The sequence below is a fragment of the Trichechus manatus genome, unplaced genomic scaffold (assembly GCF_000243295.1).
Source record: "Trichechus manatus latirostris isolate Lorelei unplaced genomic scaffold, TriManLat1.0 scaffold00002, whole genome shotgun sequence".
Classification (NCBI taxonomy): domain Eukaryota; kingdom Metazoa; phylum Chordata; class Mammalia; order Sirenia; family Trichechidae; genus Trichechus; species Trichechus manatus.
In genome coordinates this window covers 44788630-44812702 of record NW_004443938.1, presented here as the reverse complement: position 1 = coordinate 44812702, position 24073 = coordinate 44788630, and the positions used below count along the sequence as shown (strand labels likewise).

The 24073-nt window shown below is 37.8% G+C and overlaps 1 protein-coding gene and 1 non-coding gene across 2 annotated transcripts in view; both read right to left on the bottom strand.

Annotated features, from left to right (window-relative positions):
* Positions 1–6797: 6797 nt before the first annotated feature.
* The window catches only part of ARHGAP18 (Rho GTPase activating protein 18), a 183618-nt gene continuing 166342 nt past the window's right edge, over positions 6798–24073 (bottom strand). Inside the window, exons 13-15 of the mRNA XM_023727914.1 lie at positions 13046–13170; positions 9229–9290; positions 6798–7806 (exon numbers count right to left, since the gene is read on the bottom strand). Of these exons, the coding sequence (XP_023583682.1) occupies positions 7715–7806; positions 9229–9290; positions 13046–13170 (279 nt within the window). The 3' untranslated portion in view covers positions 6798–7714. The remainder of the gene's footprint in view (positions 7807–9228; positions 9291–13045; positions 13171–24073) is intronic.
* Positions 14508–14663, bottom strand: LOC111820329 (small nucleolar RNA SNORA57). Its single transcript, XR_002823888.1, has one exon. It is a non-coding gene; the product is annotated as a small nucleolar RNA SNORA57 (small nucleolar RNA).

The following is a 24073-nucleotide window of genomic DNA, read 5'->3' as shown; positions in this document are numbered from 1 at the left end:
AAAACCTTGCTTTCTATAAAGTCAGCCCTGAATTTATAAATCTCAGGTCCAATGGTCTCTACTCAACTCTCGTCTGGTTCACTCCTCTGAATTATTTGACATTGTTGACCACTTCCTCCTTGTTAAAACTGTTGTCTTCCTTGACATCTGTGATTTTTACTCTACTGACAGTACTCCTATGGTTTGCACTGCCGCTTCTAAGGCACCTCTTCCTTTCTGCATACCTTAAATGAAGGGAGGCACATCTCCAAGTTGTCCTTAGCCCTCTCTTGGCCCTACTCTCAGTAGACTATCCTTTTTGCTCCTATAGATTTAACTATCTTCACACAAATATTTTCCCAATATGTATCTTTCAAACAAGTCTTATCTAAGAGGTCTTGTTTCTAACTGTTCAGCCTCTTCACACACCTTAAGCTCTACATATCTTCACTTTCTCTCCCTTCTACACCCATGATACTTCTTTCTTCCTCCAATCCCTTTATTCCAAACCCTTATTCGGTAACTCAGTGAAAGGCACCATCATCCTCTCCTCCCTCTCTCACTCCTCCGCATCCAATGGAATCACCAACTCCTCTTGACCCCCAACTCCAAACCTCAATCTAACCCATTGTCATTGATTTTCATTGCCACAGGCCTAATTCTGAGCCTCCTCATTTCTGACCTGCCCTAGTGTGTGGTATCCTAATTGGTCTTAGAACTTAAATTCCATTGCCTCCACTAACAATTACCCAATTAATGGTGTCCTTCCTGTAGCTCCCACTATATTTTATCCCTACCGTTAGTGGTACCTACATCTGCCTCCCTCAAATCAGAGGTCATTTGCTGAGAATACATTCCCTATCACCAGTCTCTATCAGTAGCCTATGGAAATACATCATACAGTTGATTTTTATATCACCACAACATAAGCCACAGTGAAAGACATAGCAAACACCAGCATGTTTGGAAAGAAAACGAAAGGAGGGAATGAAAGAGGAACAAATGGATAGCCATGCTTTCTGAATCCTTAAAGCACTCTTTATCCCAATAACATTTTCTAATGAACTCACAGCATAATTTTAAGGCTTTACCTGGTTATGTCTAATAGTTTCTTAAGAATTTGTTTTTTCAGGTACCACCAAGTCAGTTCCGACTCATAGTGACCCTATGTACAATAGAACGAAGCACTGCCCAGTCCTGCGTCATCCTCACAATCATTGTTATGCTTAAGCCCATTGTTGCAGCCACTGTGTCAATCCATCTCATTGAGGGTCTTCTTCTTTGTTGTTGATCCGCTACTTTACCAAGCATGATGTCCTTCTCCAGGGACTGATGCCTCCTGATAACATGTCTAAAGTATGTGAGACACAGTCTTGCCATCCTTGCTTCTAAGGAGCATTCTGGTTGTACTTCTTCCAAGACAGATTTGTTGATTCTTCTGGCAGTTTCTTAAAAATAAGGAATGTTAATTTCTCTCCCCCACCCCCCACCACCACTTGTCTGTTTGTCACACTGTAAGGACTTGGTTGTTGCTGTGATGCTGGAAGCTATGCTACCAGTATTTCAAATACCAGCAGGGTCACCCATGGTGGACAGGTTTCAGTACATCTACCAGACTAAGACAGACTAGGAAGAAAGGGCTGGTGATCTGCTTCCAAAAATTAGCCAATGAAAACCTTATGGATCACAACGGAACATTGTCTGACTCACTTGCTTTGGATATGTCATCAGGAGGGATCAATTGCTGGAGGAGGACATCATATTTGGTGAAGCAAAGGGCCAGCAAGGATAAGGGAGACCCTCGGTGAGATGGATTGGCAAGATAGCCTCAATGATGGACATGCCAGCAATCTGTTGCTGTATATAAGGTTGCCATGAGTCAGCAGTTATCTATCTCTATCTCCTTAACATGAAGACAAGCATGAGGGTGAATGAGGCATGTCCTAGAATGTATTCAAGATTCTTGGACAAAAGGTGATGTACACTCAATAGTTAATTCTTTGTGTTCTTAGTAGACCTCTCTCTTGCCAAACACAAACTCGGTGATAAAAGCAACCAAAGCAAAGATGTCCCTAGAGTCCTCAGTTGAAATAAGAATTTTCAAGTCACAGGTAATGATTTTAAATCAATGCCTTTTTGTATGTGTAACGAGGTTACTGTCAGATGAGAGAAAGAACATTTTAACTAATCAACTGTTCAGAATTAGGTCACTCTTGGTGACTCTCCTATGAACTTCCAGCTAGGGGAAATTTCTTCTTTGGTTTGTCCCTGGTTGGAGCAGAATGTGACTTAAGGCAGAAGTTACATGAAAGCTGTCATTTTATAAAGGTTAAAGGAGATGCAAGAGACAGAAGTGAGCTGCCGAGGTACAATGAGGGTGAACATCAAAAGAGGAGTAAAGGCAGCGGAGTGGGGCTGCTTTCTCTGAAGCTTATCTGAGCTCCTTAGGCTGAGAAATCAAGACTTGAAATCTCAAGATAAAAAGCTTGCTTGTGACAAAGCTAGTGTGGCTAGGTCTTAGTTGGAAATATCATAAAAGCAGTTTTTCTGGCAACCAATCTGTGCCTCTTTTACAGAATGCAGATACATGTGCAAATAAGACATAAAATTCTTCAAAGAAATTTTGAGTTTAAGAAACGGTTGTATGGAGTGAAGGGGGTTCTAATGTTTCATATGAATCTCTATCAGAGCCAAGTCTCACCATACAATATGTTAGGCCAGAAAGTGAAAGAGAGAGGCTGGATGTCAAGTCCAGATTCCAAGATGTGAAGCCAATTGAAATGAAAAGAAAATTATTATTGATACTTAGTATGGAACACAAGAGGCCAAGGGCCCAGAAAAACCAGGACAATGAAGGAGTAAACGGATGAACCCTATGGCAGTAGAATAAAGTTTTGCGATCATTCTTAGGGTATAGCTCTGATAATATCAGTCATAATACCCCTGATTTAAATACTCAAGTTTTTTCAATACTTACTATGAGGCAAGTTCTCTGTTGAGCCCATTACATGGATTAACTTATTTAATTATAGAAAATCTCTAAATAAAAATAAACCACTGTCGTTGAGTTGACTTCAACTCATAGCGACCCTGTAAGTAAATCTCTAAGAGGTAAATATTCCTACTATTCTCATTATACAAAGTAAAAAACAAAGCACAGATTAAGTAACTTGTCCAAGGTCACATTAGTTAACCCAAGCAGTCTGGCTTTAGTACCCTTGTTGCCTCCTCTCAAAATATTGCTTAACTGCAAAAATTCCAAGCCCGGCATTCAAGGTCCTCTATACAAGCCACACCACCTATTCTGCTGCTAGCTAGTCTCATTTATTTGCTCCCTTGTACAGCAGAACTCCTTGTAAGAGCAGTCCATATTCACTGTCTTCAATTCTTCTTCGACCATTCTCTCTTAACTCCACTGCATTCTGGCTTTCAATCCTATCACTTTATCTAAACTGCTTACTAAAGTCAATAATGACCTTCATATAGATAAGCTCAATGGTCAATTCCTACTCTTCAGCTCGTTTGAGCTATAAGTAACACCTGATATTATAATCACTCCCTTCTTGATACCCTTCCTTCACTTGGCTGCTTGCATACCACGCTCCCTTAATTATCTGAAAGGTCACTTCTTTTCAATCCCGTTGCGGTTCCTTCTCTTCTTCCTAACCCCTAATGATGGGTAAGGAGTTCCTGGGTGGCACAAATGGGGTCACCATGAGTCGGAATTGACTCCATGACAATTAACAACAATGTTGGGTAGCTCCAGGGCTCAGTCCTTGGTCTTTACTGTTCTATACGCCTTGATGATCTCTTGCAAGCTCGTGGTTTAAGTTTAAAGTCCATATACTTACTGACAACACTAGCCCAGACCTCTCTACTGAACTTCTGCTCATATAAAAGCCTACTAGACCTTGTCGCTTGAATATCTGACACCTCAAACTCAACATGTTCAAGATTGAACTCCTGAATCCCTCCTCCCCCAGAATACCTGCTTTACCTTCACCTTCACTATTGTTGGAAACTCCCTCCTTCGAACTGCTTAAACAGAAAGATTTATAGTTATCCTTGATTATTCTTTCTCTCATACCAGAAACCCTGTAGGTTATACCTTCAAAAATATGCCCAGAATCTGACTACTTCTTAGCATTCCATTGCTACCACCTTCACAACAGTGCCCTGTTTCGCTGAAGAGATGTCCTAAATTGAATGATAAATTATAGATACCCTAGTACCAGGCCCTCCATGATCTCACCCCCTACACTCACATTACCTCTCTGACCTCAACTACTACTTTCACCAACACTCATTCCACTACAGCCACACTGATATCTAGGCATGTGCCTGCATTTGGACTTTTGCTCTTAGTTGTTTTCTTCTGTTTGGAATGCTGTTCCCCAGATATCTGCATGGTAAGTTCCTCACTTCAAGTCTTATTCAAATGTTACCTGTTCAATGAGACCCCCTTGTTTAAAACTGCAGTATGCTTATCCCTCCATCCTACGAGTCCTGGTCCCACTTACCCTGCTCATCTTTGTGTGTGTCTGTGTCTCTGTTGCACTTGGCAACTTTTAACATACTATGTTATTTATTAATTAATTCATTTTATATAATTATCTGTGTCCCTGCACTAGAAGTTTAAAGTCCATATACCTACGAATGACACCAGCCCAGACATCTCTCCTGAACTCCTGCTCATATAAGAGCTACTCAGCATTGCCACTTGGACACCTAATAGGTACTTCAAACTCAGTATGTCCCAGATTAAACTGAATCCCTTCTATGAGGGAAGCATGCAGGAGCAATATGAGAACAGGGCTCTTCTGTTATTTTGTTCACTGAATGTATCCCAAGGGTAGAGCATGCTTTCCACATATGTAGACATTCAATAAATATTTGCTGAATGATAAGTGAACATGTATACATTAAAATAAAGACAGAGGCACATTACACACGCTTACCTTAGTCATCTTTCCTTTTTTCTGGTTCACTGCCTTGCTTCTTGTCATAATCCTTCTACTTGAAGTAGACATCATCAAAATGTCTAATTTTGAGTCAGAAAAACCTTCTCTCCTTCCCCACCCAATGGATTAAGGATAAAAGACCAATAGACTAAACGTTAAAACACTGCAATTAAATATGATTTATAAATTCAGAATCGGTGATCCAGATGAGAGATCTGCGGTGTTCTTACCTAATTACCTTGCAATTACCTATGAACTTCTCTTTGAACTCAAGTTCACTTTCAAAACCTCCCATGTTGTAGGTGCAAACAAATCCCTTACCAATACTGCCACCTACTGATAGGTAGGTCAAAATGCAGGACAGTGAGGTAGAATACAATGGAGTTTAAAAATCCCATGAAGTCAGTAAAACAGCTTTTCAGAAATAGTGTTAGCAAGGAATTTACATTGAATTCCACAACAGCAGTCAGCAAAGATTGTGTAATTGTAAAGAATTATAATGACCTCCTTCAGAAAAGGGGAAGTAACTGCAAAATAATAAGTCTTCTCCTATAAATACTATACCCAGGTCTACTTTTCACAGAAACTCCCTTAAGAGTTAAACTGTTTGAGTCTCAAGGCAAATATATTTGTTGTTTTTATTTTCCCTCACACACTAACAAATAAAAACAAATCTGCCCTGAGACTAAACACTGTTAATTTTCTCTTCTTTACACGTGTGGACAGACACCTTTCTTGGTTATTTAAATGTAATATTGTCCAGTATCAATGAATTTGGGTCCTGAGTTTTAACAGGGACTCAAAATAAAGTTGCATCTTTAATATTACTTACCAAGAGCTGGTACTTTTTAATTATCAAAAACTTCTTGTGTTTTGTTTCTTTCCCCCAGCTGAGTAGTAAACATGGTGAAAACTAGCTGGCATACATTCTAGAAAACCATTTATTTAAAACAGCTATTCACTCCTGTTTTGTTTTTGAAGTTGTGCACGTCTAAAGTGTTTTAAGCATTGAATTGCCCTTTTTATATTGCTACTTGCTTTCATTAAACCATTAATAAAACATTACTTTGCTATTTGGGAAATTAATACATATATTCAAAATCAGGAACAGTGTGTTTGGAAAAGTCCTAAAGAATAGAAATGAGCATAAGAACAAAAGTAAGGAGGGACAAGCTTGTATCTCTCACATGCCCTCCCACTTTAAAAATTACACAGGAGCAAAACCAGTAGAAATAACCTCCCTCCCCCACCCCACCCAAAAAAAAAAGTCCATTAGTCAACTGATGAACACAGAGGATTAAAAGTAATAATTCCAAGAGAAGATAATTTAGAAAAATGCATTTAATTACAAAATTTCTCTTTAAATAAAAAAGCAATGGCACTAATCACCACAAAGTTATTTAAGTGGTCATATCCACAGGCTGCTCTTGTAATTATATGCTAAAAATTTATGACTGTTCTCATCAACAGCATTTTTCCTCCTAATTAGAGTGACATCCAGAGCATCTGATAATGTGTAATTTTTCCTAAAGTACTACTAAAAGTATCATAAACACAGCTTGTGCAGCATTAATTTACATCACCTTTTATTTACTACACTCTAAACTCATAAAATATTTAACATTTCTCTCTCATTTCATTCCTCTTATTTACAGTACAGAGGCTCATCTCTTGTCACAATATGGTTTGTGCATTAAAATCCCTGGGAGAAGTACTTTCCACAGCATTTTAATAAATCTATTCTGGTTATTTAAATAAGTGCACAAACAAAAGCTTGTTCATATGTGACTGTGTCTTACTCAGAAGCATAACTCTACTGGTAGACTTATTTACGAGTTAAAAAAAAAATCTCTCTTTAAGTAGAATAAATCTTCTAACCACGACTGAATTATACTATGATGCATATTTATAGAGCTAATATGACAATCGGTAAAGCCAGCTACGACTTTTTAAATTCCATTGAGAAGAGTACAGCATACACTAAGTGATTTGGCTTTCACTTTCTTAAAATCCATAATCCAGTTATTCCACAGATATTTTATTTATTCTTAGTATATAAGTATTTTATGGTTCAGTAATAATTGGCAGTTTCTGACAGTTCTGTTTTCTTGATAGTGGTTACAGTTCTGTGAACCTATGTCAAATGAGCTGAAAAATATCCAAATCACCTCATATGAGACAGCAGGAGGAAGTAGGATGTTACTGTTTGAACAAATGCTTCAAAGAGATGAACATTAACATTCTATAGTGACAGGAATACTATTGAATTCCACATACTTTAAGATGTGCTGGCTTAACAGCCTGCCATACCTGATATTTGTTATCACAAGGAAGTCCTTTTGGTTGAAGCAAACCTAATTGGTGGAAGGGAGCTATGAGCAGGAGAGATAGGTGACAGAGCATATATTATAGCATATATGATTTTGGAAAAAAGTGAGAGGGAAGAGAGTTTATTTTCAAATGAGGAAAAAACAATGTCACATCTGGGCACATTTCACAGAGTACAATAGTCCAAAAGCCAATTAAGTCCCTTTTCTCTTACTCCAGAGATACAGGTGTTCTAATAATAATAATATTAATAATAATAAAACTGGCAATTCTGGCAGCAGCACAAAGCTATAATTTTTTAAGGCTTGGGTGTCATGTTTTAATAGCGGGGTATATTTGAACAATAAACGAGTCCTGCAGGTCCTGCCATTTCTTTTATTTACACTCTTGACCCAGCAAGTATTATTAAGTAATTCCTCATGGTTACCGGCAACTTGTTAAGTCTTCTATGATGGCTTTGACTTTATAACCCACTCAGCATTTGGGTTGAGCTGATATAAGTCCTTCATGTAAGTGTCATCATCAAGGCAGCGTTCCCCTATTAGAGAGATATTTTATCAGCTTAATACAGTAGGTAAGCTGGAATGCAGTTTTTAAACTTAAGCCTGATGGTTTAACTCTGAAGTCCTGGACTTCAAAATACTTCTCATTCTTTCTTATTTCTCATAATAATATTCTAGAACTTGGACAAAATATTCAAAAAGTTAATTTAGTAGTCTTTCTCTGAATGAACAGGTTCAAAATTAATTCATAAAGTAGAAAATACTTTAAGAAGCCCTGGTGGTATGTGGTGCAGTGGTTAAAGCGCTCAGCTGCCAACTGAAAGATCAGCATTTCGAATCCACTGGACACTCCATGGAAGAAAGATGTGGCAGTCTGCTTCTGTAAAGAGTACAGCTTGGGAACCCTATCGGACAGTTCCACGCTGTCCTATAGGGTCACTCTGAGTCAGAATTGACTCGATGGCAATGGGTTAGAAAATACTTTGGGTAATGGGCTTTGCAATAATTTCTTAAAAGCCTATTCACCTTTATTAAGAATGGCAATAGTTTTGAATCTACCTAAATAAAAAATCACTTAGTCCTCAATATCTAATAGCAAAATGAAAAATTAAATATATTAATATTTAAATAATCTTTATTAATAGAGTTAACACTTTCATATTTCTAATGCAGTTATGGTTTATTTGAATTTTACTAATGAGCCATCATATTCCTGTATTCAACTTTCAATATTTACTAACATTTTTAAGTCCCAGGGAAAAAAAAAAGTTCTACAAAACTTATCTTAAAATATTTCCAATTACTATTTTGAATTTAACATTATTTCATTTATTTCTTGACAATATCATCATTATCACTTTCAGGAGTTAAAAAAAAAAGAGAGAAAGATAGATCAGTTTACTTTAAATTTAAAAGAGATGTTAAGATCCACTATGATGACAATTTCAAATGGACCAAAAAAAAAAAAAAAAAAGTCCTGGTCAAAATTAATCCATTTTTCCTATTTGTATTTTCTAAGTTACCAATGTATATATATTATTTAGTAGGAAATCAACTTAAGGCAAAAGTAATTTCTCTTTTACTAAAAATATCTAGTATTGTATCATAGTACAAGTGTTATCTTGGCCTTAAATAAACTTAAGCACTTCTTTTATTATGATGTGACTTAAGTGTACAAGAAAGCAGTTTTGAAAAACTTGCATCATTAACCATTCTAGGAGTAATTCCTTTATGGGGAATTGCCTTTGCAAAGGTTGAACATAGTCATTTGTGCAAAAGGAGCTCAAACAGAGCCTGAAGGAAAAGGCCAGACCATTAAATCTACAAATTCATCAACTATCTATAGATTGCTATATTTTACTTCTAATTTCCTTTTTCTCCTCCAAAGACATAATAAATAATAGCCATTGGTAATGTTAAATCAGCATACGAAACGTAAGAGAAAAAATTGTACTTACCAATATTTCCTCCAATTTCATACAAAAAAACTTCCCCTTTCTTGAGAGTCTGGGCAACCCCACTATTAGGGACAAAAACAAACAGATTAGTTCTACCATCGAAGAGCTTTCGAGTAAATCACTTTAATGTGCTTGGGGAGTTCTAACTTGTACAGAAAATTCATAACTTAGACACACTGTAATTATCAGCACATTCATATTTTTCCATCTGTTAAATGTGCCTAATAGGTAATAAAAATGTCACACCTGTAAATTAAGACAAACAAATTGAATCATACATCTAAAGGCAAAATAATAAATCAGTATCTAAATCTGTAAAGGTAAAAAGAAAAGTAACATTTTATTCGCCATTAAAACTATTAATATGATAATCTACTTCGCATAAAGGACAAGAAGGTCCTCATACAACTATAAAAAGAAATGTTTCCACCTTAGTTTTCACACTGCATTTATTCAATCAATATTTATCATGTGCTTGCAATGCTGACAACTCTAATAGTGTACATACTGTACAAGACGGATGTAAATAATAAGACATGGTTCAAAACCCTCTTTGTGTTGGATGTCCAAATATGGGAGATGCCTACAGTCTGAGTAGAAGTAAATACTCATTATGGAGACTACAACAAGTGGGATGTATTTACAAATTTACATTCTTCAAATAAACTCTTCTAAAACACTAGGTTAAAACAGTAAAAATTAGTAGAGTTTAGTGCTTTTCAAAACTTTCTATACAAGAATTTCCTGGGAAGCCTGCTAAAAATTCACATCTAGAGCTTTAGGAATTCTGATTTAATCTGTCTAGAATGAAGCATGAGAATTTGCTTTAAAAATGCTTTACAGTGCATTGTGATGCATGGAAAGGTTTGTAAACCATGGATATAAGGCCCTGACCATACATTCTCTGGGATTAAGAGAAAACAAGGTCCGACTCTTATTCAAGCCACTAAGAAAAATGCAGTATAGTAGAAGCTTTCCTGATCAACATCCATCCATTTTATGACCCATCTGGTTCTCCAACTTTATCCATTCTGATATCCTTGGCCCACTAGACACTTAGGGCTGTATATACGTACCCATACCCTCACGCTTAAGTTCTCACCTACTGAGTTGTATTCTAACTGAGAGTCAACTCAGTTTGTTTCCAAACTGATTTATGTTTATTTTTCAAATTAAAAAAATTAATAATTATTATTTTCATTTGTAATACAGTAAATAACCCAATAAACTATAAGTATAAAAAAAAACATTGTCTCGATGAAAACAAAGTCGAATGTCTTGGGAGACTTGGTAAAAAAACAAAATCAAGTCAGGAATTGCCCTCAGATTACTTCTCAAGTGCTATGTTATTATTTCACTTTAAAGAAACCTAAACTGAATTTTCTTGTATATGTAAGCCTTTGCATGGTAGTAATCAACAAATCCATAATCAAAGAAAAGACTTTACCAGAGACTGAGGAATGAATGTACAATTCACTGTACACTTATTTTATGTCATGCATGCGTTCATTGGCTTCAGTGGGGAAAGTTGGGGAGGAAAAGGATGGAGGAAAGCAGGGTTTCCCCCTGCCTCCATCCACACTGGTGGAATCTAAAAGCTTCAGAATGTGGTGAACAAAAAAATATATTTAAATTTACTGAGGACTTCAGTTACTCAGTGCCCCAGACAGACAGCGCTAAGTGCTTCACAGTCTTTTTCCTAGTTAATTCTCACAAAACTACAAGGTAGGTCCTATTACTGTCCTCTTTTAAGATTAAAAACCTGAGAATTAAAGAAATTATAAAAACTGGACTAAGGCAGCATTGGCATTTGAATACAGATGGTCTATCTCCAGCCTCCTCAAGCATAAAGAAAAAGGCTGAGGACTGGGAAGAAAAGAGGTAAATGGAGAAAGAAATTTACCAGACTAGGTAGCTTAGGGTTGAGTAGGATGAGGAAAAGGGAGAAAGTGGAAGAAGAGATATAGCTCCAGTAGGCAGCAAATGCTTATTTAATAAAAGCATCACTGGAAACTGAAATCCAAATACCTGGAAAGTACTGGTACTTTCTATAACAATATCTCTACTATTGTTTCATGCTATACCCTAAGTATTAAAGTCACATGAATATATTGTACAACTTCATAGTTACATCTTACAGTATCAGCAAGTAGAGAAATCAAAGTACAGAGCACACTAAACGCGTGGATCACAAAAGTAAATGCTATGTAAGTTGTCTGGGTCTATCATAAAATGTCTGTTTAGATCTGAAATCTGGCCAGATCTTTAGGTACATGCTCATCCCTGGAGGGAAGAATGGCATATAGTTGGTATCTACTAAGTCAAGGCAAAGAACAGAGAGTAAATGGATTGACTTCCTTGAACCAGTGAGACGCTTTAAGTGCAAAGACATCCGAGAAATTCCAACTATTCCCAGGACTTAATCCTGAGAAATTCCAACTACTCCCAGGACTTAATCCTGAGAAATTCCATCTACTCTCAGGCTACACCAGTGGCTCCCAGATCCGTGATGATCTCTACACCCTTTAGCCAGTGTGGGGAGGCTGCTTTTGGAGACAGAAACTACAGAATTAGAATCCCACTCAACCATCTCTGAAATGCATGACCTTGTGAAGTCTCAGTTTTCTTATCAGCAAAGCAGGTATTATACTAGCAGTAACTTCAGAGGTTATGGAGAGGGACGTTTATCATGGCTCACTAGAAGTCCAGATATTACCCATCAGCTTCCTTTTCATTTCACCACCATCTGTTAACAGCACAGATTCATCTCATCTCCAGATTTATAAACCCTGAGAGAAGATACTTTAAAGTTAATTTTTATATCCATTCCAACGCTTAGCAGAGGGCCATAAACAGAGCAGACACATATTAAATACTTGTGGTACTGTATTAAAATTGGACAGGTTTCAGCAGGAAACTTTATTGAGGGCCTAAATTCAAAGAAAGACCAAAACAGAGTATTCATATGCCAAGATGCCCCTGATTTCACTGATTTTTTAAAAAATTAGACTAGTTTATTTCAGTGGCAGGGGTGGGTGGCGGGGGGAAGGGGGAAAAGCACTAAGAAATATGACCTTAGTTAAAAGTAAGAACTCAAAGGGTAGAAACTGAAAACCCAACACACTTGTTTGAACTTTTAAAATTCATAAATAGATATTGAAAAATGTTCTGGAAAGCACACATTCTAATATTATGAGAAGGAAGCCACTAGCTTTCAAAGAACTCCACAGCTGCATAAGCCCCTGAATAGAGGTAAAAGCCTTGGTTGTCCCTACCGAGGTTGGTGAGCCCTGCCTTTGCACTTCAGTGCTCTGGAGACTGATGTCCTCTCTCAATTCTTGACACCTTCCACTAGATTTTACTTTTTAAATTTGTGCATTACTTTGTGTACGTGTGCATTACTTCTTATTCATTATCTCTAATAGAAAAAGTTATGTTTTGGTATTTGTTTGTTTGAATCCCACTGTACCCTAATTAGTAATTTGTTAACGGCTTACAAACAGTAATTAACCTCCGATCAACATATTCTGGAAAGAATACTGAGCGGTCTCATGTGCCAAGCGCATTGCAGGCACAGTGAAGGAATCCTCAGACATCCTGCTAGAAACAAGCTCAATGTGAAAACAAACTACCTCAGAGAAGCTCAACTCATTCCAACAGTTTAATTGTTAAGTCTGTTCTTCTTTTCTGCTGGAAGACACATTTTTTAAGCATTTCACACCACTCCATAGTTTAAAAAAAAAGAGGGGAGGGGTCAAGGGGGGAGGCAGAAAGTGAGTTATACCATGAAATAATTAAAACAGAAACAGGCCTCTACCTTTCTTGGCTGAGAAACCTGGCAAGAACATCACTGGCTTTCAGTTCTTCAGTTAGCTGTATTGCCATGGAAACTTTCGAAAGATGGGGAGCTTGCACTCGAATCACTCCCTGAGGAACGTCAGCCTGCAAAGCAATAATGACACTGGAACAAAGCTGGCAGCAGCTGGAACATGTAACTCCGTACAATGCATTACATGGTAAGTGTGCTTAACTGCTACACATTTTACTTCACTACATAAAAACCTTAACTACTGTATAATGTAATTTGCTAAATTACATCGAACCTCAAATATCCTCTTAACGGTGATAGGGGAACTTTATAATGCCCATGCAGTAATGCTTAATTATTTTTAAAGATGTAAAGAATGACAGCAATAACCATTACTGCCATATTAAGTGCTGATTTCTGAGTATTATCTACTAGAGGGTGCTTCTTCATGTAGCAATTTATGAAATTGAATCAGAAAGAAGTAGCTTCATGGGCTATCGCAATGTATGCATTTAAAAAATCTTCCTGCATATTCACAAAATTTCACAAAAATTATGTTTTAGTTCTTGCGAGTCTAAAAATTGAAATATACTTTTCTAATATATGTGTTTTATGTTTGCTGTCCATTTGGTTAATGAGCTTACACTTTTGACCCATTTTAAGCCCTTTGCCCATGGATGGAAAGTACATTTTATTTGTACTGGAGGATATCATTGAAAGATTTTGGGTTAGTAATATCGAAATGTCAGCTGTGGCATTTGAAATATTAGGCTTAATTCCTAACTGGCTCTGCTAAAATAAATGCTAGTTTTTTATTTATAAGCATATGTCTTAAACAAATCTTAGAACAAACAGCACTTGCAAATTATGTTTAGAGATAATTCTTTAAACACTACAAAGACAATACCTCGTTTAATTCAACCAAAATTGTCTAAGTAATTCCTGCAAACCAGGCACTGTCCTAGGTCTACTTAACTAGTAGATAAACACGACACAAGTCTTTGACCTCACAATATTATTTTTGTACCCACCATATCATATCTTACATGTATGTGGTGTTGTAGTGGTTAAGGAACTAGACTGCTAACCAAAACGTTGGGGGTTCAAAACCACCAGCAGCTCTGTGGGAGAAAGATACAGCAGTCTGCTTCCGTAGGGATTTACAGCCCTCGAAACACTATGGGGTCACTGTGAGTTGGAATCTACCCAATGGTGGCGGGTTTGGATTTTTTTTTTTTTTTTAATGTACACGGTGGTCTTAATTTTTTTTTTTTTTTCTGAGTCTGAATCAACTTGATGGCGACGAGTTTTTTGGTTTTACACAAAGCACAGATACACCACCTGTACCAGTTGCCATCTAGTCGAATCAGGCTGATAGTGACCCTATAGGACAGACTAGAACTGCCCCCACAAGGTTTCCAAGGAGTGGCTGGTGAATATCATTAATATCTTCTTTCTACTTTTTTTGGTACCTTGTCCCTGCACTTGAAGATAGAACCACCAGAGTGGAAGCCTCTGATGACATGATACCGAGGCAACCAGAGCCCTTACCCTCTGCTCTCCTACATAAAGGGGACCGGGATCTGACACCCAATACCCACTTCCACCCACCTCCACCAAGAAAAAGATGGTCCGAAAACCCCAAGAGTATGGCCCCCAGACACCCTTTTAGCTCGGTCATGAAGTCACTCCCAAGGTTCACCCTTCAGCCAAAGATTAGACAGCCCCATAAAACAAAATGCGACTAATGGGCCACCACAACAGCCCAGGGACAAGGACTGGAAGGCAGGAGGGGACAGGAAAGCTGGTAGTAGGCAACCCAAGGTTGAGAAGGGAGAGTGTTGACATGTCGTGGGGTTGTTAACCAGTGTCATAAAACAGTATGTGTACTGTTTAATGAGAAACTATTTGTTCTGTAAACCCTCATCTAAAGTACAATAAAATAAAATAAATGGTTGGATAAAATTAGAAAAAGAAGAAGATGGCTGCCGGCCCGCTCAGCGCCCCCTCCCGGCCTCCACTGAGACTCACACTCACTAAGCGGTCAACCTTGGAAAGCTAATTCAGTTTCTCTCAAAGTTCAACCAAAATAACATGACCTTAGAATTGGGCTGCATAGAAATGTAGGTGCTGTCAAAAGATTTAAAATTTCTTTTCAGTAACATCTGAGAGTAAGTGGAAGGGGGAAGGAAAGAAGCTACATTGTATAAGACTGTACAGGGAGCACGAGATTATGTAAAACCATGACTTTCTCCTCTATGGACTACAAACACCTGTCACACCTGCGAGGAGACCCCAGAGGGCCATGACACCCTCAGAAATCCAGCCACAGACCAGGCGTGATCCCTACCTGCTAGCCCTCACGTGTCCATTCAGTGAAGGGCCACATGGGGCACTTACCCAGACAAAGACAGATAAAAGCGTTTCCAGTCTTAACACTTCTGATTCTGTGGGATGAAGAACTGCATTTTTAGTGTTCTATTCTAACTTCTCTTCCCAGGCGTGTTGGGTTAAACTTCATCCTGATTCCAATCTGTGCCCAGCCCCTTCAACCCCCACCTCACCTCTACTGTCCAGTCTGGACTCTAGGTTTCCTTTTTTGACTTCCACTTTCTGGTCCATGTAGTTTGGCCTCATACCTAAGGTCTAGTCTCTAAACTTGACCTTGCCTCTAGGACACACTTCTTTATCTTCTTCCTTGATTCTGTGACAGACTCAATTTTTATGTGCAACATTACAGAAAGTACATTGCCTCTTACAAAAGATGGGGCATTTCATGTGGTCGTGCTGTTACCTTTTTCCTTTCAAAGCAATTATTAAATCAATGGCATATCTTGTAACTGAGGGATTATGCTACAGGAACTTATCCCTTAGATTTGATCTCTAGCTTATATCTTGCTGGAGTTATTCTACCTGCTGACCTGGCCTCACCTGTTTCCTTACAGGAGGTGGTCAACAATAAGGCAGCACTGACAAATGCTGGAGTAAAAACTGTAATAGTAATGTTCAAAGAATTGACCTTTTATCCATAAAACCCACCAACTCATCTTATTTCAGGAAAGACAATGAATATTGGTATTTTGTATTCCTTCAGTCATTATAATTGTTGTTACTGTTATTATTATACTGTGGAGGGCCCTGAATGGTTTTCAGAGAGCCATATATTTAATGCTGGCATTAAAGTTAGGAAAACTTGGTCAAGTCAGAGTGCTAAATTTCCTTACACATAGGTATTATCTGATGAAAGTAATAGTGACAGAAGTTTCTTCCATAATTATGTTTTAACTAGCCCCAGAATATCACAAAAGACAGGCAAATCTATGCTGACATTTAAAATGAGGTAAGATGATACAGTTGAGTTTTATATAGAAAGTGCACAATAAATCTGAGTTATAAAACCAAAATGATACAGAAAAATAATATATTATCATGGAGAGTTCAGGGATATGTCAGCTACAGCCTGTTCCCTGCCTTTTTACCCCACTGTTTCTTGTGATACAGTCTACTGTTTGGGGGGAAAAAAAAGCAGTCATAATTCCCTAAAACCACCCCATGCTTTCCTATTTTTGAGTATGTTCTATTCCCCTTCTGAAATGTCCTCCTGCTACCCATTCTCTAAGGTCCAACTCAAATATCTCAAACTCCATTAAACCTTCCATGATCCCCACTGTCAAAGGGAATTTCCTCCTTCCACTGACTTTCATAAACCTCTGAGCCTCTTTATGTGAAGTATCCTAATATATGACATCCATACTTGTATGCTGGTTACATGCTATGTGTCACAATATTATCGATAGCCACCTATCAATGTTTATTGATTAAATGAATCACTCAAAAATACTTCTCACTAAAAATTGTACGCTAATGATAATACATTTTTTCTAGAATAGAAGTATACCGATGTTTACTTCCTTAAAGGCAAAAAAAGTATTGTAAGAACATTGATTAAAAGGGACAAGTTGCTTCTATCACATAGCAGTCCCTCTACTAATGACAAGAAACAGGAAGAGAAAGAGAGTGGGGGAAAGGAATTAAAGATGCTGGAAGAGATAATGCGGTCATTTACTACTGCAGTAAGCCAAGACGAAAAGTCGGGTTTGCCAATGGTAGCATGCGCCTGCTTGAAGATACAGTCATTCCCTTCCCCCACCATAACATCTCATGAACAACTGAAGGCCTCGAATAATACTGCTACAGGCCTCTGCTTTGTAAATCAGCTCAGGGATCGTAAATGTAGAAAGTACAGCCATGTTCCTCATAACACACAGCATTAAGTTCAGTGTGGAGAGCACTATATCTGACACATGAACGCAGGATCTTTCTGACACAGCTTGAAAAAAGAGTTCTAAATATTAGCTTCTGAGAGTATTTGAGAGTTCTTATGCATGTATGTGTGAAATGTCAGATAATTGCCATATTGTGGGGCACAGGAGCTGGCTTTTGCCAACATAAGGGGAGTAACATGGGTACTTCCCCACAGCTTCCTTATGGCTGTGAGGTTAAACATCCTCTCATCTCTTTCCCTCAAAGAGCAGGGGATGAGGCTGGGCCAGCTCTGACTCAGCTTTAACCCCAGCCAAGCTACAAAGTGTAAAAGCCTTGACTCATTTCACATAGAAATGGAATATTAGTGTCTTCGAAAAGCCTTTAATTAGGTCAATAACTTCCACATGGCATCTTCCTGGATCTCCATGAGGCTGACTCACCATATTCACTGACAACTTGGAAACCTGTATTCTAGTGGATGTGTGTGCCTGCATTTACAGGATAGGAATGATTTCCAGCCTCTTTATTTCTGTGTTCATCAACACATCTGAATTCTCACAACAATACAGAGATTGACAATCTAACTCAATATGAATCTACCATACTGTTTTCCTTTGGAAAAAAAAATTAATTTAACCTGTAGATGTAATTGTTAAAGACCAAGAGTTTAGAAGTTGTTTCTGGAAAGTTTTTGTTGGATATCTTGACAAGGTGGCTAAATGATATTCACATAAAGATAATAAACAATAAGTGATTCCAAAGTTCTCGTTTAAATGGTGTATGACAACCACTATTAAGCTTCAAAATTATGCTGTATCAAATACTAAAGCTATTTTAGGATATGAATTGCACTGAACTGCCAAGCTTTGAAAAGATACAGCATGTCTGATCATTAAGCCAAACAGTCTTCTCAACTTGAGCCATAATAATAACTGAATAATGCAGAGTATAATCTCTGTAACCTTCCTATTTCACATTTTCTTATCTAACAGCTGTGACTTTGTCCTCTACATTTTTTTTTTTTTTTTTTGGTGCGCTCGTGAACTGAAAGTATACAATGCACAGCAGGGTTGGAAAAGAACAGTACTTGACTAACACACCTTTAATGTTTAGTCACAAAGGATTTTACAACTTGAAAAACGTAACAATTTCTTTATCCATGCAAAACTATTATAATAGAGAAAATGATCTCACATGGTCCTCTCATGTTTTACATACTGAATTAAAGTATATTTTTTAAAATCTTATTTTATTTCTCATTTTTCAGTTAAATAAACAATGCTTTTAACATTCTTTATAAGATACAGCTAAAACACTGCATTGCTCATATTTTTGCACTCCAAAGAAGAGAAATTTAAATCCTCATTAGACCTTTAGAAGACACACATTAATTTCTTCTAGTTTTTCATTAAAAGCTAATTTAAATGTAAAGCTGGGTTCTTTAATACTACAGAAAAACGTTTTATCTTCAAGAGGGCAAATTGGAAATACAGCTTTCTTAAAAGAAGGCCAGATATAAGACATATTTTGAAAATTAAAAAAGGATATTTTAGCAAGGTATCTTAAACTAAAATGGCATATTAATCACCTCAGTCTGAGCCAAAAATACTGGGAGGTGGAGATACAGAAGGAGTTCTCCACTATCCGGAACCCTCTATGTTCTGATTATAACTGGATCTTTGTTATACAAATGCTTTAAACTTTTATCCAATTCACAGATTCAGAGAATCTGAAAGAAGGGCCTTAAATTATTTCCATAGTTAATAAGCATTTAATTTACAATAAAATAAGTTGTGATATTATTTTCTTTAACGTGGCATTATTTTATGCACTATAAAAAATCAGAGAATGTCTTTAAAAGAAACGATTTTATGCTTGATATTGTAATTTGATTTTCCACATGGGGCCCCCATTTAAATCCAGACACTGCTCCCAGTCCTAAAGCAGATGCTTGAAACAATACCTGCAATGATGCTCTGGCATCTGAGCTGTTAAATGAAACCAGCAATGGAATTCTAAATAAGAGTTCTGACTAAAGACACTATGCCAGCCACAGACCACCAGAGCCTACATGCACTGCTGACAACTCCAGGATTCTTACGGTGGTACCAACCCCCCTAAAAAATTAAACCCATTGCCATTGAGTCAATTCCAACTCATAGTGAGCCTACAGCACAGACTAGGACAGTCTCATAGGGTTTCCAAGGCTATAATCTTTACAGGAACAGACTGTCACATCTTTCTCCCACAGAGTGGCTGGTGGGTTCAAACTACTGACCTCTCAGTTAGCAGCTGAACGCTTAACCACTGCACCACCAGGACTCCTGTGGCACTAACAGATCTCTTAAAATATTACAAGATCATTTTGGAATTTTTGCCAAGTCATGTAAGTACTCTAAAACTTGAATTTCTCATCTGTAAATGAAGGGTGTGGCACTAGCTTCTCCTGAGTTAACCACGAAGTCAACCATATGAAAGAGAACCTCTGTTCCCTCTACTCACGAGATCAGATGGGCTGAGCAGTGTGGCATATTTCACAGAATCTCACAGAGTCCATACCCTATGCCCACATTCTCTCAGAAATGCACAGCTTTCTTTTACTTAGAGGTGAATTTGGATGACACGAGAAGAAAAATCATACAAATCTAGGTCTACAGTTGGATCCTGAAGACTGGATGATTCAGCAATTCATAGCCAGATGCTCATCAAAGCCACCGGTAGATCTTTAATAAGTAGAGATGCAATTCGAGGTATTTAGTGTCCTGAGTGGCACAAATAGTTAAGTGTTCAGCTACCAATAGAAAGGTTAACAATTCAAATCCACCTAGAACCACCTCGAAAGAAAAGCCTGGTGATCTACTTCAAAAGGTCACAGCCACTGAAAACCCTATGCGCAGTTTTATTCTGAAACACATAGGATAAGGTTGTCATGAGTCAGAATCAACTTGAAGGCAACTGTGTGTGTTTTAATGGGTAAAATGATAGGATATCTGTGGTTACTTAAAAATATTAAAAGAAAAAAAAAAATGTGGGGGTGGGTAGAGGAGGAAACAAGATCCAAAAAGTGTGTTTTATTGGTGATGGGTATATGGAGGTTCATATACTATTTTATTTTTGTGCATGCTAGAAAAATTCCATGATAAAATCAAATATGTGTGTGTATGTATACACACACATATATACACACACATTATACATACATACCAAACAGGAAAAAAAAAAATCACTCTTACAGTTTTTATAAAAGACACATGTCCAGAACTTATCCTGGGAGATTCTGCTTCAGTGAGTCCAGGGAGTGGCCCAGTCATGTACTTTTTTCTTTTTAAAATACTACTATAGATGCTCTACTGAACACTTCTGATTAAGCAGTATTAATGTGGCCTTACCTACTTATTTTACAGAGGAAACTGAGGCCCAGAGAGATGCAATAACTTGTCACATTCATTAATGGCAGACCTAGGGCTATACCTTCACGCCACATGACTTCTGGTGTGTGTGTGTGAGCGTGTATATGTGTGTGTGTGAGAGAGAGAGAGAGAGATTACAAGTAAAAGGCTATCAGAAAATAGTTATTTTTTATGGTCTAGAATTTTGTTATTTTTCACCAAGTATCTTTTCCTGCTGTAATTAACACGTCTCATTGGTATTGAAGGACATCCACATTTGTATCAAACAATTAATACGCTGTAGTCATTAAAAACATTTGTCTTTTTAGGGAAATTGAGTGGGCCCCTTACAACCTAGATTAAACTATTAATTTACCTAGTCAAGCATGTCTTAATAATCCAAATGCCCTATTATACAAACCAAACCCAACCCCACTGCCATTGAGTCGATTCTGACTCATAGAGACTCTATAGGACAGAGTAAATTGACCCATAAGGTTTCCAAGACCGTAAGTCTTTACAGAAGCAGACTGTCACATCTTTCTCCCACGGAGTGGTTGGTGGGTCTCAGCCACAGTCCTTTCTGTTAGCAGCCAAGTGCTTTAACCACTGTGCCATCAGGGCTCCTACTCGATTATATAGTTAGCAGTAATAGCATACAAAGTACTTTGGGAAATATTACCTTAATGAGTTTTCATGATCTACAATCTGTCGTTCACTATTCAGTCCCAAAAAATCTAGTTTTTCTACCAACACTCACTGAAAGTGTTTTGGAGAACATCACATGTGTCCTAAGATGTCCTAGTTGGAGTGTATTGTCTCATTTTTTTACGGATAAGGAAAGTGAGAATCAGCAATCTTAAATGACTTAAGGTTATTTAGGTAGGAAATAATGGCGGTGGAATTTGAATTCAAATCTAAAAATAAAACCAAACAGTTGCCTTTGAGTTGATTCCAACTCATGGTGAACCCATGTGTGTCAGAGTAGAAGGGAGCTCCAAACAGTTTTCAGTGGCTGATTTTTTGGTAGTAGATCCACCAGTCCTTTCTTCCAGAATGCCTGTGGGAGGACACAAACCTCTAATCTTTCAGTTATCAGTCAAGTGCATTAACCATTTGTGCCACCACCATTATCCTCTATTTCTCCATAGATCACAGAAAAACTCAGTCTCATACCTAACCTATCTTACACTCCTCCAATCTTTCCTTCACCCTGCCATCACAAGGACTGTTGTGAAACGCAAATTTAATCGTGTAACCCCTGGGGTCACAATCTTTCTGCAGTTCCCTGTCAGCTACAGGATGGAAGCCTCACTCCTTGAGATCCTGTTCCTGCCTTCCCTCTGCTCTGTCCCTTCGTACCCTGGCCAGTCAGTAGGAAATGATTTTCCTTCCAAACATTGCCACTGAGCTGTCTAATAGACATCTCAATTCAAGAGGCCCCAAATTGGAATCGTGATCTTCTCTTAGTCTCAATTTCATATTTCCAATTTCTCAAGCCAAAAATCTTTTGAGTCATCCTTGACTTCTTTCTCTTAACACTCGCATCATTTTAATCAAGACATTTAGACAGCTTTAACTTCAAAAAATGTCCAGAATCAACCACTTCACCTGCAATGCTAACACCCTGGTTTGAGTCACCATCATCTCTTGCCTAGATTATGACAAGAACCTTTTAAATAATGTCCTCATTTCTATCCTTGCTCCCCTACAGTCTGTTTTCAACACTACAGCCTGAGGGATCATTTTAAAATACAGGACAGACTGTCATATCTTTGCTCAAAACCTTGCAATGACCCCATATCACCAAATTCCTAATGATGGTCTGCAAGGCCCTATGTAATCTGGTCCCATTGACCTAATGACCTCATTTCATACTATCATCCCCCTTGATCCCTCAACCCCAGCCGCATTCATTCCTTGCTAGTCCTCAAATACCCCAAGCAAGTTCCTGCCTTAAGGCTTTTGTATAGACTATTCCCTCCACCTGGAATGTGCTTCCTCAGATATCCACACAACTCACCCCATTTCCCTTTTCCTGCTGTACTATGTTTATTATTTCTAGGTCAATTACCACATTCTAATGTATTATATAATTTATTTATTATATTTCTTTTGATTTATAGAATTTAAGCTCCACGGGGCAATGATCTTTGTCTGTTTTGTTCAATAATGGATCCCAAGTGCCTAGAACAATGCCTGAGACACAGTAGGCACACATCCAACAGCTGTTGAACAAATGAATAAAGCATTCCAGGCAGCTGCATGCCTTAATAGGAGGGTTGCATATTAAAATTATTTAGGGGGAGAGTCAGGAAACATAAACCAACAAAGTAGGATGAAGAGGGGGAGGGCATATAGCAAAATAGACTGTCCGTATCCATCCAAAGGTAACAGCTTCTATTCAGGTCCAGTCAATTATTACTCTGCAGGAGACAAACAATACTTCTCTATCACCACTACCCACATTGTCCAATTTGCTAAGATGGAAATCTAGACTTTTACATTAAATTTTTTAGTTTTAAAATTCTGTCCATTAATCAAACATTTTAAACCAAAATTACAGGTCAAACAAACCTCCACCATGGGCCATGACCACCCGCAGGCTGCAATTCTGCCACAAAGCTTCCTTTGCTGGCTAGGCCTTCTCTCCCTCACTGCCTGAATAGCACCTACTTGTTTTCCACTGCTCAGCTCAAGAATCTCCCAGTGAAGCCTCTCTGGCATCCATAAGTCATCATTTACTCCCTCTTTTGTGCCCCAGGGTATCCTGGGTCAGGCTTACAGCAGGACACTTCCTGCTGAGTTAAACCTCTGAGTTAAATCTCTCTCCTCTCCCTCCTTTCTCCCTGGGGATGAGTTCCCTGCCTCATCTCTTTTTGAATACCCAACACAGAGGATGTGCTAGGCACCAAGGTGGCACTTAGTAGCATTTCATTCAGTGAATAACTGAATTTCACCAAAGAGCAAACTAAAACTCAGAGAGACTAAATGAGAGCTAATAAATGATAAAACCAAGACTGAGATCCAGATTTAAATTCCAAACTCCTAAAATGACGCTACAGCCTTTAAGCAGTACAGAGACAATCCTCAGACCAGCTTATGTCTAAGTAACCCAACATGAAAAATAAAGAGATCCAAGTTAATGCTATTTTTCTGTAATGACAAAATTATTTAATATTCTATCTCCAAAAAGATAACCTTTAAACTTTTTAATCTAAGGCTATATTATTAAAAATGTATACTGCAAATTTCATTTCCTTAAGTAGACACTGTGTCTAAGAGCCTTGTCTTTTTATAACTGCCTTATAAAAAGACAAGGCTATAAAGTCACCTAAGTTAATATGAATAAGCCATTACCCATTTTTAAAGATACTTAAAA